Source organism: Phlebotomus argentipes, unplaced genomic scaffold (assembly GCF_947086385.1).
Source record: "Phlebotomus argentipes unplaced genomic scaffold, Phlebotomus argentipes genome assembly contig_5, whole genome shotgun sequence".
NCBI lineage: Eukaryota > Metazoa > Arthropoda > Insecta > Diptera > Psychodidae > Phlebotomus > Phlebotomus argentipes.
In genome coordinates, this window is record NW_026776165.1 from 11,950,345 (window position 1) to 11,965,549 (window position 15,205).

A 15,205-nucleotide genomic window follows, 5' to 3' on the forward strand; every position below is an offset into this window, starting at 1 on the left:
CTTGATTTTTGAATAAAACCGGGTTGCAGTTCAAGTACAAGTGTGCTTATTTGTTAGGAGATATATTGGAGGAGTTCGACAACTGGGTCGTTGTCAACCATAACCATCAAAATCATCAGCTGAACTCCCCAAACTTCTTGCTGAACGAATTGCTGGAGGTATAAAACACATAATCGGACATTATTTTATCCATTGCTTACATTTGCTGTTTCCTTTCAAGTCAAGCCAGGATGATTGTTTGCCAGTGAACACCAAGCAAGAGCTTCTGGACGTTTCCTGGTCAGGATGACGCTCGTCCATCGCGCTTTGTTCACCTGGTTCATTGTCCTCGTGTTCCTCATCCTCCTGTGCCTGCGTCTGGAGACCCGGACGCACTGGAATTGGTTCGTGGTGTTCATTCCGCTTTGGATATTCGATGCAATCCTCCTGATCTACGTTCTCATCAAGATTGTGACCAAGTGGCGAAATCTCACGCGACTCAAGGAACTCCTGATGCAGTACCAAAGCTACATCTGCACAGTTCTGCTCAAGATAGCCATTCAGATAATGATTTGCCTGAAGCTCGAGTACCCGAGTCTCGAACTCTCCATCTTCACCGTGATGATTCCCATCTGGATCCTGCTGCCCGCGACAATAGCCTACGTCTTCATGCACATGGTGCGAGCCAAGTAATGTTTAGTGACACTGGATGTATTGAAGCTGAAAGATCTCGTGAGTTAATACAAAATAAGAGGAGGAAGTGATCCGGACGCTGCTCTACGACTCATCATCGCTCTGGGGCGCTTGTCGGGGCTTCGGTCCGCCCGCTCTCTTCGCCATGATGATCTGGTCCACTTTGAGGATGGTCGTGGCCGCTCCCACGGCGTACTTCAGCGCCCACGCCTTCGTAGCGAAGTTATCGAAGATCTTCGCCTCCTTGGCGTCCACCGTCGCCGGAAGTTCGCTGTTCAGATCGAATCCCTGATTCACGGAGCCTCCGCGATGCGCCAAGTGCAGCGCCTGCAGCACATCCGTGGAGTTCACGCCGGAGTTGTCTGCCAGCGCCTTGGGGAAGACCTCAAGCGCAGCAGCGAACTTCCGGACGGCGTACTGATCCAGCCCAGGAAGAGTATCGGCGTACACTGCCAGTCGCTGCGACAGCTCCACTTCGGTGGCTCCGGCGCCAGGCAGGAGACGCCCATCACGAGTCAAGGCCTAGGAAGAGAGACACCAGGATTAGGCAAGATTCTTTGGTTAAAGGCTTATTCTTCTCCCCATGTTGTATTCCCGATTTATTAAAAGTGATTCTCTTGACTTTTGAACTCACCTTGAAGTTGTTCACTCCATCATCAACTGCCCGCTCGACGTCGTCCATCGCATTGTCTGTGGATCCGCGAATGAGCACCGTTGCGATCCGGCTCTCTGCGCCCTCGCTCTTGAACACCACCACTGTCGTGCCTCCCACCTCGTCCACGGCTACGCTGTCGCAGTAGCCCAGCTCCTCGGCCGCCGGAGCCGTCAGCTTGGGCAGCACGGTTCCGTTGACGGCCTTGCAGAGGCGCCGCAGATCGAACTTGGACATCAGGCGCACCGCCATGAGGCCGTGCTTGTTCATGAAGTGCAGCGCCATGTCGCCGAACTTCCCGCCGGCGACCACGACTTTGGCCCCGGTGGCCGCGATGGCGCGGATCTGCTCCTCCAGCAGATTCTCCTCGCCGCGACTGAAGTTCTTCAGCTCGTCGGCGGTCTTGATCAGCACGGTGCCCTTCGTCTCCGTCTGGATTATGTCCACTGGGCAGGAGAACAGGGCGATCTTGGCGTCGCGCTGGTTCGTGATGTCACCCTCCACTTGCCTCTTGAACACCATGCCGTGCAACACTTCGGATCGCTGAATTCCGCTGCCCAGGATCTGCAAGAACAGTGAATTGAACACAAATTCCCTTCTCAGCACATCGTCATCTCACCTTGCACACGCGGATGTTGTCCACATTGAACGTCGTCTGCTCAGGCATAATCGAGATGCTCGCCTTGGCGATGAGTTCGGCCAGGAAGTCCTCATTTCCGTACTGTTTAGACATGATGGCGGCCCTCAGAGCCTCCTGAACTTGCTTCAAATCCCTGCAATCCTTCACCTCGTGGCACACGAGCTCCGGCAGGATCTCCTGCACCTTCGCCAGCGCCTTCTCATATCCCTCCACAATCTCACTTGTGGTCACGCCGAGGCGCAGAAGTTCCTCAGCCTCTTCCAGCAGCGCTCCCACGAGGATCACCACGAAGTTCGTGCCATCTCCAGCCTCTGCCTCCTGCATCTGACTGGCGAGGACCATCAAACGAGCCGCCGGGTGCTCCACATCCAACTCCCGGATGATTGTGCCGGCATCTGATGTGACAAACTGCTTCTCCAGGTGGTTAATCACCATCTTGTTCATCCCGTTGGGGCCATAAGCACTCCGCACGGAGTGGGCAAACTCCTTGCAGGCCGAGATGTTCCTGAACACCGCCTCGTCCAGACCACTGAACATCTGTGGACAAGAAACAACCATGAGAACCCACGCGACTCAGTCACGAGGTGATTTTCCGCATGAAATACCGGAAAATTCACCGGAATTTCTCTCTCAACCGATAGTTTTCACTCACCCGCGCACCATCCTTCAGCATTGAAGACACTCCAGGGGCTTTGGGGACTGATAGAGCCATTTTTCCGGGCAGATTTTTCACGAGCTAAACAAAAGGGATGATTTAACCTCACTTCTGAGAATGTTCCAGACAGTTGCTCAGATGACGTCATGAAAGAGCAAAAAGTGGGGAAAATTGTGGTGAGTTGAGATTCAAATGTTGTCGTTATGGTCATCTTGTCCGCCAAATTCAATTACAATGCTTTCTGATAAGAAACTGATAAATCACTTGATATGCAGATAATCTTTATTGATGACACCATCAAGGAGCGGCTCTTTGATGCAACTGTCAGTCGAAATCAAGTGTTCTGAATGAGCCTTGCATGAGAATATCAGCATTCTTTGCCTTTCCCACGCGTCGCTTCTCATCGCTCTTGAATCTCACGTCCTCCAGGAACCAATCTCTGCGAGCCAGGAGCTGCTTTGTCCAGTCATCTGCGAGAAAGTGTGTGTTAAATCATCAGTAGGATGGAAATCAATTGAGATATTACCGATAATGTTCTGAACCGGTCCAGCTTCGCCGCCATATTCGGCTGGCAAAAGGTTTTTGGGGATGTGCTTGTGAAGATCCTCCAGAGAACCGTGGACGAAAGTGCGCTTCTTGATCTTTTCACTGAGGAAGCCATGGAAGATTTTGAAGAGAGACTCGAAGCCAGGCATTGGATTGATGAAGTGCATGCCCTTTTGACGAATTGGATACGCTTCCTGAATGCTGGATGTCATTTTTCTGGGAAAAGACAGAATGAAGATCAGTTGGTGGTCATGAAGGATAAGTAAATCAGATAAATTACTTCAAGAGAGTCGGCGTTACTTGTGTTAAGTGACCGAACGAGAGTCCCTGGAGGTCCACGAGGATCGTCTGACCCGCCACAGTGCAATTGTCGTCCTCCCAGATCATCATGTCGGTGATCATGTAGCTGACTTTCAGGACGTCCACCACGGAAACCTTCGAGGGATCGTAGGCGCCCTGCTTCACCAGCAGGATCCGCGATCCGTTCTCGGGAACGGGAATTGGGAGTGGCAATGAGAGACCCATGCGCAGGATCTCGAGTAGCTTCTTGTTCTGAGGATCGCGATCGACGAAGAACTCAGGAATGGCAGTGCGGATTGTGTAGTACATGTCGATCTTCTCTTTAGCCTTCGCCAGGCTGTACTTGCAGCCTCTCAGGAAGGCTATCAAGAACTGATCATCTGGAATGAGGCAAGAAGATCAGTGATTGTCTGCAGGCAAGATTACAGGGTGAAATGCTATCTTCTCACTTGTCCTTGCTGTGAGATGAGCCTGCTTCCCGATCCACTCCTTCAGGGCAAGGAGATCGCTCTCGATCTTCCCTGAAATCTCGCCCAGCTCCTCTTGAGCCTGAAGTGAGAGCTCTGGTGAGAGTGGACGCACTTGAGCCATGATTCCGGGTGTCACTAATTACTCCGTGACTATCTATCAGTGGTCTAATCTGAAATTAAGCACGTCACTGATAAGCGTGACGAAAGGTGAGAAATTGACGGTTTCTCAGCACATTTTCAAATTAAATTACAAGGATTTTTTTCTTCACTTTTATCATAAATCCTTTTTTCCGATAAAAATCACTACACCCAGAATCGATGGAAATTCTTACCTGTGAGTGGAATTGGATATTTCCTAGTGGATTCAACTCGAGGTGAAAATCACAACTGAGCGATACGCTTTTCCTCACGATAACAAATCTTTCACACTTGCTTATCACTTTGTCCACTTGTGCCACTCACACACGAAGAGGCGGCGATTATCTCACGGTTGTGATTACGAAAGGGATTTGGGGCGCAAAGGGTTGCCAACTGTTGGTGATCTTCTCACCTTAAGCAAAGATCACACCATGAGAGTCGTTATCAATTGACACTATCTTATCGTGATTCTTAAATCCTTCAATTACACTTGTATTTGAAGAGTTGTCTCGAATGTCGCTTGATGGGAAGTTAATGAGAGGGAATTTTTAGGCATGAAATGTGACTTTCGGCGTTGCATTTTCTTTTTCGTGTTGGAAGAGACAGAATGTTTCATCCAGTCACAATTCTCAATAGGAATAATTGCACTTAATATCCTTGAAAGGTCTTTGATTGACAGTCTCAATTGCAGGAAAATTGTCTCTTCCCACGTTTTATCACTCTTCAATTGCCCAATTATAAAGCATTTTTCTTTGCTCATAAAAGAAGAGTGATTGTCTGCATTTCTTTCCAATCAGTTGCAAAGCTCTTGTGAAGTTCCATCCGTCAGGATGCCTGCTTACGTGGAGATTTTCAACAGGATCAAGCCAACAATTGAATTTGGATTATCCTTGCTGACACTGAAGACTGAAAATGTGTCTATGTTGAGTCGTTACATGGTTTATATGACAATTGGATCGATGACATTGAATTGCATTTCAACGTCTGTGCACATTGTTAGGAGTTTTCAAGGCGAAATTTCGACCAATTTCATTCTATCCACGATGGGATTGGTTGGAATAGCCCAGCCGCTGCTGAAGACTCTCGTGATACGACCACATCGGAGGCGTTTGTATGAAATCCTGAACTGGGCTGAGGCGCTTCACCACGAAGAGATCTCTGATCCTCAGCTGAGGAGCATAACTCAAGATTGCCTCACGAAGTTCAGTGAGATATGGATCACTATCTACAAGTGAGTCTCTCTCAAGAACACACAAAACACTTTCACTTTCAAATTTCTCCACAATTGCCTTGCAGAATCGGAATAGCAAGCTACATTCTCACCACATTGGGCTTAAGTGGAACAAACTACATTAGAGGACGAGAAGGAATCATCCTGGCCTTTCCATTCATCCCAGATGACTATGCTTACTGCACGGAGATTGTGCTCACTGTTCAGTTGATTGCAATCTCTTTTGCTTGTGCCGGAAATTTATACAATGATCTCAGCATAATGTTTGTGGGTTTTGAAATAATGGCGGCTCTGGACATTCTCAATGACTATATAGAAGCAAACAAAGATTGCATTCAAGCGAATGCGAACTTCCTGAAGGCAATAACAATTCGATATTGGGACGTGATATCGCATCTGAAGATGCTAAACACCACAATTTACATGATGTCCTTGATGCAATTCTCCATGAGCACTTTTATGACCATGACGATTCTCTTGTACATCCGAATGAATCCAGCAAAGATGGATGGATACATAATGGTGATGGTTATTCTGTCTCAGCCCTTTTGCTTGTGCTTCTACGGGGAGTTCTTTAGGATCAAGACGGACAGGCTGTCAACGAGTCTGTACCTCACCAATTGGTATGATTTGAGCTTGAAGGAGCAGAAATGCTACTCAATTGTCCTCGCCATGGCTCAAAGGCCGTACGGCATGAAAGCTGCCGGTCTGTATCAAATCAATATGCGCACGTTTATTGAGGTGATTGTGTGAGGTTTATTAGTCCAATCATTGTGCTATTTTGTGAGATGTTTCCTTTTCATTTTAGATCATGAAAATGGCCATCTCTTACTGTGCCATTCTCTACACATTCAGCAGCAATTAGAGAGGCTCGCAACATGCCTCTGAAATATTCAGTAGCGCACTTGTCGTCAAACGACAGCTAAAGTGTTCACACTGGCATGAATTTTAATAAAAGCCTCACCCTGTTTCGCTTGGAAGTTGCGCGGAGCTTTGAGCTTTCTCCCAAATGCCCCCACAATCTTATCTGCCAGGTTAATCGAGTTTAATATTGGGCGATTATCTTATCGCCTGGCGCGAAGGTTTTTCCTCATTGCGACCCACCAATCAATTCCATCTTCGACACATGGCGACATAGCAATTGGTCTGGCAATTGTCTTGTCGTCAGTCGGTGAGACGGCATTTCTTCGAGCGGTTGTGAAGTGATTGTGCGCGATATGCCGAACATTAGGCCACTGTCCGAGCCACTGGCCAAGAAGGCCGAGAAGGAGCTGTTCGAAGTGCCGGAGAGAATTGACGAGGATGTTACTGCGCTGCGCACGTGGATCGCCAAGCAGCCCCACTTGAGATCCAGGACGGATGATCAGTTCCTGGTCACGTTCCTCAGGGGCTGCAAGTACTCGCTGGAGCGTGCGAAGGCGAAGATTGACCTCTACTACACCGTGCGCACGTCAATGAAGGAGATGCTGATGGATCGAGATCCGCTGAGTGAGAGGAATATGGAGCTCATCAGGATGGGAGTGGGACTACCGCTGCCCAATACCGTCACTCCGGACGGCCCCAGAATCGTCCTGATTCGTCCTGGTGTCTACGAACCAGACAAATTCAGTATAGTGGATATCATGAGGATCAGCTTGATGGCGAACGATATGCATCTGATAGAAGATGACCAGATGATGGTGGCGGGACAGATTGGCATTCTTGATCTCGCCAACACGACTATGGCTCACTTCTTGCAATTCACTCCCACTTTGACCAAGAAGATGACCGTCATGAACCAGGAAGCCATGCCGATCCGCCTCAAAGGCTTCCACTACATCAACACACCGCCAGGATTTGAGACTGTGTACAACATGTTCAAGAGATTCCTGAATGAGAAAAATAGGAACAGAGTGAGTATTGGAAAATTTCAACTCTCTCTTATCACTTATCGATAACGCATAATCCGATTTATCGTGCATTTCGTCTGGGTGTCAAGATCACTACCACTGTGGAAAAGATGGTATGAGAAATCATGAGATGGCAACATGAGAAACAGCGCGAACACAATATTTTTATGCGTTTTCTCAAATACTTTCTCACAATCATGTCATTTTGAACAAGATTTCTGGAAATTTTCATCATTCTGAAGTACTTTGGCTTTCCATTATCGCAATGTTTAAAGGTTATAAACACATGACATTAACTTCCAAGTCTCCTAAAAGCTTATCACACTAAATGAACAAGTCATTGATATTTACAGGGGAATGAGTGGCGAAAAATGGGGGAAATGTGAAGTGAATATTGCACGATAAACAGGCAAAATTGCTCTAATATTTCCAACCTCTCGATTTATCAAACTTTACCTAACTTTTTCGACTGATAACACATGGGAAGCACGAGTGTTATCGCAAATTGGAGAGAGATAGGCCGCGAATTCTGACAAATTTTCTCACCAACTATGATGTTTCTCCACAGCTTCATGTGCATGGGGACAATATGGAGAGCCTGTACCAGCACATTCCGCAGAAGCTGCTACCCAAGGAGTACGGAGGAGAAGCTGGCTCCATAAAGGACATGATTGTGCATTGGGAGAAGAAGTTCATTGAGTTCCGCGACTACTTCCTGGAAGATGACAAGTACGGCACCGATGAGAAGAAGCGTCCAGGTCGTCCGAAAACGGAGGAAACCATCTTTGGCATCGACGGATCATTCCGGAAACTCAATGTTGATTGAAAGTGCGAGTAAAGCTTGCCAAAGACTCAGTTTTATTTCATGGGTGTCTTTGTCTATCATATAAAGTTCTCAGGATTGAGCGTATTGGATTTCTTAATGGGTTTCTCCCGATCATCATCATCATTCATGATCATGTTTGTGACGATGAAGCCAGAATCTGAGAACTCCATCTTGGTGGACAGCATGCCGACTTTCGTGTTGTCCGTATCTTCGTCGACGCGGACAACAAAGGGCCTGAAGATCGTAGATAAGGTGGATTTGCGACGAGTTTCGCGCGTCTCGCAAGTGTTGATCTTCTGATGATCTTTAATACTTTTGCTGCGAGTTTTCCGCTTCTTCTTCTTCTTCTGAGGAGACTTGCAGAAAATCCTCACAATTGGAGTTTGTCGGAAAGCTTTGCGAAAGTTATCATTCTTCCAGCCATAAATGATTGGATTCACAGCAGCATTGACGAATATCAAGTAATGCGCGATGTACCTGAAAAGACATACTCTGCTAAGGTTTCTTTATTGCAAAAGAAGTGACGAAACTTACCAGAGAATCTCGAAACTGGTGGATATTTGATTCATTTGAGACTGCTTGAGCAATTGATACCTTATGAAAACTAGAGCAGTAAATGGTCCTCGTAGGATTACAAATGTGATCAGGACGATGAAGAGCATCTTTGCCACTTTGGTTTTGTAGGAAACACTGATTGGGTTTTCACGCTTCAACACCTTTGCTTCGTAGCGATCGAGTTTGTAGAAGATTGCTGAATAGCAGATCAGCATAACGCCGAGCGGAAGCCAAACCAGACCAGATATCAGAACGTGCCAATACATTGGAAGGACAGAAGTGTCCTCGGTGCACCACTTCTCGTCGAAATTCAGCCAAATTCTTACCTAGAGAGAGAATGTTCAGCTCAAGATTGAGTACAAATAAGTTCAAAAATAAGCTAATTTGTTAATGAAGATATCAATGATTAACTCACTCTGTACTGACGGTAGATCAACAGGGGAAGAGACAGACACACGCCAAATAGCCAGGTGAGGCACAGGACAATTCTTGCTCCTTTAATGGTCAATCTGGCCTCCTGAGGAAGGACAATAGCCGTGAGGCGATCGTAGCTCACAGCAACCAAGTTCATGACAGCAGTCAACAGGAAGGCTCCTAGAAGAAATCCCTCAGTTTTGCATCCTATTTCTCCGAGCTCGTAGTTTTGGAAGAAGTTCTTAACCATGACCATGGCTGGACAGATCGCGAGGAATGCCAGATCAGCAGCTGCCATGTTTGCTATCAGGATATTTGTTGGTGTCCTGAGAACACGATTCCGATAAATGATACTGATTATGCAGGCATTTCCGATCAGTCCGAACGCAATGACGGGAATGAAGGTGATGACTTTGAGGACGACTTCCCACTTTGAGATAATCCACCATATTTCACGTGGGAATTCAAACTTGCTAAAGTCCTGATTAACGTCCTGCAAGAGGAAAGCAACAAATTGCACTGAAATGCAGCAATTTCCAACCCCGAAAATCTTCCTGACACAGCCAGAGGAAGATAAATTCCTCACCGTGAGTGACATTGTGAAATGCGCTTCCGATGGATTTAATCCAACCACTGGGCATCTCATGAGCCCAACCATCGACCAGAAGCTCCAGCGCTGCCAATTTATGGCCGTCGGATGGGGAGTGTATTCAGAATAATTGCCATGACAAACACACTTCACACGCCACGCTGATAAAGTGGATGGCATATGCAGCAACTTTCCGCCCCCAGTCAATTTATTGGCGGTCTCTGCAAACATCCAGAGTGCCTCCTCGCGAATGCAGCTTTTATATGCACTCCAAAGTCCAGTCACGCCAATTAGACATCCGCACGAGAGATTTCAGCAGCATCTCAGAGTACAATAGGCTTTCGCGAAGGCCTGAGAGGTGGGATTGTGGGTGTTTCTCTTAAGCTATCAGACTGAGCTTTATTGCGTGGATTATGACGCATTCAGCACTTTTTATGGTAATTTACGCACTATACTGATAAATTTTACTACAATTTATCAATCAATGCCCTAGAATTTGTGAACATGTTCATGCTTATGTTCAGACTGGCTTCTGTTCTTCGGCTATATAACAATAAACTAGCCAAATTGATTAGTAACAGAGTCGAAATTTTTCTGAACTGTCAAGAAAGTGAATCAGAAAATTAGAGAATTTTTCAAAATTCATCAGAAGTTCTTTCAACTTACAAAAAAACACAGAGAAATCTTTCATGATCTAAAATCATAAGCAGACAAAAACAGCTTGATTATTGTGCTAAGTGAATTTTCAACGGCAATGCTTTATAGTGAAGAAACATGAAGAGAAACACTTGAAATCAAAATTAATAATTTTAGTTCTAAAATATGATTGAAGAGACTCTTAATTTCAGAGCTTAGACACTTTCCAGTGGAGGCGCCGGGTGTCAGTGAGGACGCCTGGTGTTTAATTGAAATCAATGCTTCTTATCAGTTAAATGGCTTTACCAGAGATTCCTAACAATATTAACCTGTAGAGAAATTCTCTGTGACTATTTGGGTCAATCATTAGCCGTTTCTGGGAATCTGCAGACTTGAACGTGTGTTTGATGATGAGAAATCAACAAATTCCACACATAAATTACACAATTTTGATGGTGTTGCTGCAATGTACCATACTGCAAATTTATTATATTGCCAACAGAGTCCGGGGTAAATACAATTGCCGCATGATATCACCAATCATCACAGCACAAATATGGGTGGGCTGGAGAAATAGGGACGAAGGATTAATTGCAAAAGCAAACCATGTTACGAAGGGACAAAAGGCTTATCAGTGAGTTGTTTTGGGGGAAACATTGGAGTGTGTATATTCGGTAAAAATTCTCACTGATCAACCCAAAATGGTGAATTTTTCAATGAATCACTGTAAAAGCCCTCAGGCAGCTGCGAAAACTCATGGTAAAGTGGAATTTATTGTGATTTTCATGCATTTAATTCCGTACGCGGTGTGAAAATGAGAAATGGTGACAATGCAAATAGAGGTGATGATGGTTTTTGCTGAAATTTTCTGTATATTATACTGGCAATTGTTGTCACTGTAAATTATACTGAGTGCATTGATTCTCGGCAATTAAAGCATTTGCATTTGATGTTTTTTTGTGTGAGAACTGATCTTCCTGGAGCAGGAGAGTGTCCATGACATGCATAATTGAAGTGCTGGCACTTAATTCCATATAATTTATATCATGGAATTTGAGATTTACTCCCACGGAATGTGAATCATTATTGTGTGCTTTGAGATGTTGAACCAAGAGTGATTTAGTAAGGATGATGATGAGTGATTTAATTGTAATCGTGAATTAGCACTGCTCTAAAATTAAATTGATTATCTGTAACTGAAATATTTCTCTGTTAACCTTTAGCCAACGCACGAAATTCTCACTGCAATTTTCCCTATCGAATCGATATTCGTGTTGGAAGTTGGATGATAGGAAATTGCCACTCGTGATCTGGTATTGTCTGGCTTGTTTGCCAGATGAAAATTGAGCTCTTTGTCATTTGGCGAAAGCTCCGTGACAGAAAGCGTTTCAGCGCCTGCAAATGAAGGCGCCGAGGAAGTTCACAACAAAGCTCACGCTTTCGAGTGTTTCTCAAATCCTCAATTCTGCGATGTTTGCATGAGACTAAGTGACAAATGTTTGCTAATACCCATTTGACCTCCTGCACACCGAAACCTGATGAACTCCTGGCATGCATCAGCTCAAACGTGCAAATATTTGAAACTGTGCGAAAGCTCAAGAGGGGCATCTCTGTCGTGGAGATTAACAGGGGTGATTTATGTCATTCCGGGGCGAATTGAGGGCAATTCTTGGCTCTCATTTTTTTTGGTATTTACAACGTGTGTTTGCTGATGAAAAGAGGTAGAAAACATGTTCTCTAAATGAGCTGCTGAACAATCATCTTGAGAATGTGGAAAGCAAACATTCTTGAGAAAGGCTCAAGTGACTTTCTAAGATAAGATCTTTCTTTGCACTGAAGTGCAAGAGTTCAATTGGACATTAAGTGGCAGTTTGCATAAGCTTTGGCAGAACTTCTCGAAATTCAATCCCTTTTCATTTATAAAGCCCGCAGTATTTAATCATCCAGGTGAGATTACACAAGAGCCAGAGAGTTTAGCAGGAGGAAGATGATTAATTTTAAGCACAAATTCACTTCCAAGCAAAATATTACCTCTCCAGAAGGTTGAAATTTATGGTGTTTTTGCATGCTGAAGAATTGCTTTTCCCGCACTGAATATTTCCACGAGAGAAAAAAACATTCCAGAAATATCATTCAGATAAGATTTGGTTGGTATTTCAGGAATTTCACCTTATCTTTTGGCTTATTTGCAGATGCCAAAAGCGGGGGAATTTGCAAAATTCACCTATAAACACATCACGAAGAGTTTTAAAAGACTTTGAGGTATTGTGAAGTTTCTCGTTATATGTATATATATTTGTGCGCTAAAAGCTGAGCTTTACTTATGCATATGGAAAGATGCAGAAAAGCTTTCATTGGATCACTCATAAAGTGTGGGAAACTTTTAAAAGTTCACTCTTTTCAAATAATGATCAGAAAAGGGCTGTGAAATACTCTATATTTCATCCTTCTCTTAATTGATCCATTCGTGCATTGTGAAGGTGAATAAATTAATAAATTTGTAAATTAATACGCCATGACATGGACTGACAAAGTTTCCTGAAAAATTAGATGGCAAAAGTTTTTCATAATGACTGAAAATTACCATTACCGAGAAATTTAGGAACTGTGCCAAACAACTCTGAAAAATCACCCGAAATGCATTGGCGAGCTTGAGAGATTTGCATTAAAATTTAAAACTCATCAAGTGGAAAATTATTGTGACAAAGTTGCCACAATATTCTCGTCCATTTATCACATCCCTTCATTCTGAGATTTAGTCCGCGATGCCGCGAGTGACGTTTAATATTTCATGACACTGTGAAAAAGGCTCAAGGATGGAAATGAAGTCGGGCTCTGTCACAGGTGAGAATGCACGAGAGAGAGAGAAGGCTCAATTTTCACAGGACGGAATTAAAATTTCAGAAATACATTCGATAAACTTCTAGTTTCTGGAACTTCGCTGAAGCCAATAAGTAATTTATTGCAGCTGATGTTGTGCTGGAGAATGTAGAAAATTAGTGAAAGTTTCATTCCCGTATCTCGTAGCCAGAAGTTAACGAAAAAGTTCAGCACACACGAGCTTGATTGAAGTGTGGGGATTTATTTCAATTTGTCTCGTGATTTCTCATTAGCAGTTAGAAAACTTTTCCGTTCACGAATCATATGTGAATTCTGTAGAGCTGAGAGTTTGGATGCTCCGCCCACGCTTCTGCTCCGCCCACATGAAGTTTGTAGAGTTTGGGCTAATCAAAATCTTTTCATCATTTTTTGAATTGAAGTAATGGAAGGGGAATTTCATCTTATGTCATTTTTATAAACCCTGAAACTGCTGACAAAGGCATTTCTAATCAATTTCAAACATCGCAAGCTCCAAGTTCTCTCGCAACCTACATAGCAAATCACTGCGACGCTACCTGCCAAATCAGCCCTCAGTTTCTCAACTCCCCTTATTTTGCAAGTTGTGTGTATCTTTCCCAGAACGTCCCCTTCGGTGTCTGAAATCAAGACATGTCCCAAGTAATTCATACCTGGAGCACCCCAATTTGGCCTTGTCTTCCGCGTGAGATGCGTCCCACGGATAAGCTGAGATGAGGTAATTGCATCTGACTCGATGGACGTCTTCATTGCGGCTCCGGATGATCAAATTGCCGGGCGTGACGTGACTGAGAAGTGTGAGTTGGGGAAGCCAATTGATTTGCGGCGAAGACTGGGCTGAGGCGCCACCCAGAGTGGCTTCAAGGGCAAACAAGGTGGCTGTGCGGGATAATTTGCATTGGGCCACAATCAATCTTGTTATATAATTAATTACGGCTTCCAGTGCATCTCAAGACAGAAGGTGTTCTCAATGGCGCACTCGTACGCCCTAATTATTAATTATTGTGCTGTGTCTTTTGCCATGTGTCTCCCTGCCAAGATCTGTCAGGGGTGGACAAGCTGTAAATCTCTGTATTTTCATGACAAATCCACAGCGCGACAGTTGGTAGTCAACCGCCCCAGACGTTGAGTTAATTTTCATGTGGATTTGTGGCGCACATAATCTCTATCTTCACCCAAAGACTCCCAGAGACGTCTTGGGTGGGGCGGAAAAGGTGGGAAACTATCTCTTTTGTCTTGTTCTGTGCTCCACTCTTGTCTTACTCGATAAGACAACTTTGTTTATACTTTATTACTTGCAGAAACTTTCAGCGAGAGCTTTCCAACCCACACCGCGCCTGAAAAACTCCACCTTTTTCTTGTTGGCACACGAAAATATTTTACTCGCAATTTCCTATATCGGATTTCATCGCACTTCACATCCACCTTGCTCTCCGCGCGATCCGCCCCAGAAGATGTCACACGACACACGCAGAAGCTCAGCAGAATGTGGAAAGTTATGGTGCTTCGATACAAGCAATCTTCTCATCATAGAGCAATAATTGAGGATATATTTGAGCAATTTGTCATGAAATATTTCTGTAGGAGTTCGAGGGAAAAAGAGAGAAGATTCGCATTGTTTCGTCAAAGAAATATGTTATACTCAGTCACTTTATTACACTTATCAATGATTGCAATATCAAAGGACATCAAAATTTGAAAAATCACACTAATAAATCTTGTGAGAATTATCATGATTTTGATTGTTTAACAGAATTTATATTTGGTTTTCAGTTGTTATCAATTTAAATAAGGGTAAACATAAATTTTGACAATTGCTCCGGTTGCATTTTGAGTAAGATTTACAACAGCAATTAATCTGAATCATTTTGATGTTAACTGCTAAAATAAATTCTATTTTGCGTAATAATAGATTCAGTGAAGTATGCAATTGTTTTTCACCTGCAGTGACAGTGAAAACGGTTAACTCGTTGATGGTGTTTATCGAGCAAATATTTGCAGAAGCAGATCAACTGCTCTGTTTATCAATACATATGGCGAAATAGTTATTCATAAATAATATCGTCACTGAATTGTTTATCCACACTTTTGGCATGATCCTGGCAATTAATTGCTCCCCACTGGGCGATTGAAACG

The 15,205-nt window shown here is 44.2% G+C and overlaps 6 protein-coding genes across 8 annotated transcripts; 3 read left to right on the forward strand and 3 right to left on the reverse strand.

The window, feature by feature from the left end:
- Nucleotides 1-7: 7 nt before the first annotated feature.
- LOC132255783 (transmembrane protein 60) lies at nucleotides 8-672 on the forward strand. 2 transcript variants are annotated; one of them, XM_059751937.1, is made up of 2 exons: nucleotides 8-158; nucleotides 226-672. In XM_059751937.1, exon 2 carries the CDS (start codon nucleotides 286-288, stop codon nucleotides 670-672), a length of 387 nt encoding a protein of 128 aa, XP_059607920.1. In that variant the 5' UTR covers nucleotides 8-158; nucleotides 226-285. The 2 variants fall into 2 exon arrangements, with proteins under 2 accessions (XP_059607920.1, XP_059607919.1); XM_059751936.1 differs by having other exon boundaries at nucleotides 9-158; nucleotides 221-672.
- On the reverse strand, nucleotides 643-2,739 carry LOC132255777 (T-complex protein 1 subunit theta). Its single transcript, XM_059751928.1, has 4 exons — nucleotides 2,617-2,739; nucleotides 1,944-2,501; nucleotides 1,307-1,888; nucleotides 643-1,194 (listed from the first exon to the last, which is right to left on the reverse strand). The coding sequence occupies exons 1-4, from the start codon at nucleotides 2,674-2,676 to the stop codon at nucleotides 757-759; spliced, it is 1,638 nt and encodes a 545-aa protein (XP_059607911.1). The 5' UTR covers nucleotides 2,677-2,739; the 3' UTR covers nucleotides 643-756.
- A 165-nt stretch (nucleotides 2,740-2,904) lies between these two features.
- Nucleotides 2,905-4,312, reverse strand: LOC132255397 (alpha-tocopherol transfer protein-like). 2 transcript variants are annotated; one of them, XM_059751404.1, is made up of 5 exons: nucleotides 4,268-4,312; nucleotides 3,915-4,105; nucleotides 3,446-3,845; nucleotides 3,146-3,381; nucleotides 2,905-3,089 (listed from the first exon to the last, which is right to left on the reverse strand). In XM_059751404.1, exons 2-5 carry the CDS (start codon nucleotides 4,054-4,056, stop codon nucleotides 2,944-2,946), a joined length of 924 nt encoding a protein of 307 aa, XP_059607387.1. In that variant the 5' UTR covers nucleotides 4,057-4,105; nucleotides 4,268-4,312; the 3' UTR covers nucleotides 2,905-2,943. The 2 variants fall into 2 exon arrangements, with proteins under 2 accessions (XP_059607387.1, XP_059607386.1); XM_059751403.1 differs by having other exon boundaries at nucleotides 3,915-4,123; nucleotides 4,268-4,299.
- A 591-nt stretch (nucleotides 4,313-4,903) lies between these two features.
- Nucleotides 4,904-6,169, forward strand: LOC132256039 (odorant receptor 94b-like). Its single transcript, XM_059752217.1, has 3 exons — nucleotides 4,904-5,304; nucleotides 5,370-6,045; nucleotides 6,113-6,169. Exons 1-3 carry the CDS (start codon nucleotides 4,904-4,906, stop codon nucleotides 6,167-6,169), a joined length of 1,134 nt encoding a protein of 377 aa, XP_059608200.1.
- A 311-nt stretch (nucleotides 6,170-6,480) lies between these two features.
- LOC132265684 (alpha-tocopherol transfer protein-like) lies at nucleotides 6,481-8,080 on the forward strand. The gene is made up of 2 exons (XM_059766442.1): nucleotides 6,481-7,196; nucleotides 7,762-8,080. The coding sequence occupies exons 1-2, from the start codon at nucleotides 6,522-6,524 to the stop codon at nucleotides 8,017-8,019; spliced, it is 933 nt and encodes a 310-aa protein (XP_059622425.1). The 5' UTR covers nucleotides 6,481-6,521; the 3' UTR covers nucleotides 8,020-8,080.
- Nucleotides 8,076-9,628, reverse strand: LOC132265683 (neuropeptide FF receptor 2). The gene is made up of 4 exons (XM_059766441.1): nucleotides 9,575-9,628; nucleotides 8,990-9,481; nucleotides 8,554-8,900; nucleotides 8,076-8,496 (listed from the first exon to the last, which is right to left on the reverse strand). The coding sequence occupies exons 1-4, from the start codon at nucleotides 9,584-9,586 to the stop codon at nucleotides 8,076-8,078; spliced, it is 1,272 nt and encodes a 423-aa protein (XP_059622424.1). The 5' UTR covers nucleotides 9,587-9,628.
- Between the last annotated feature and the right edge of the window lie 5,577 nt (nucleotides 9,629-15,205).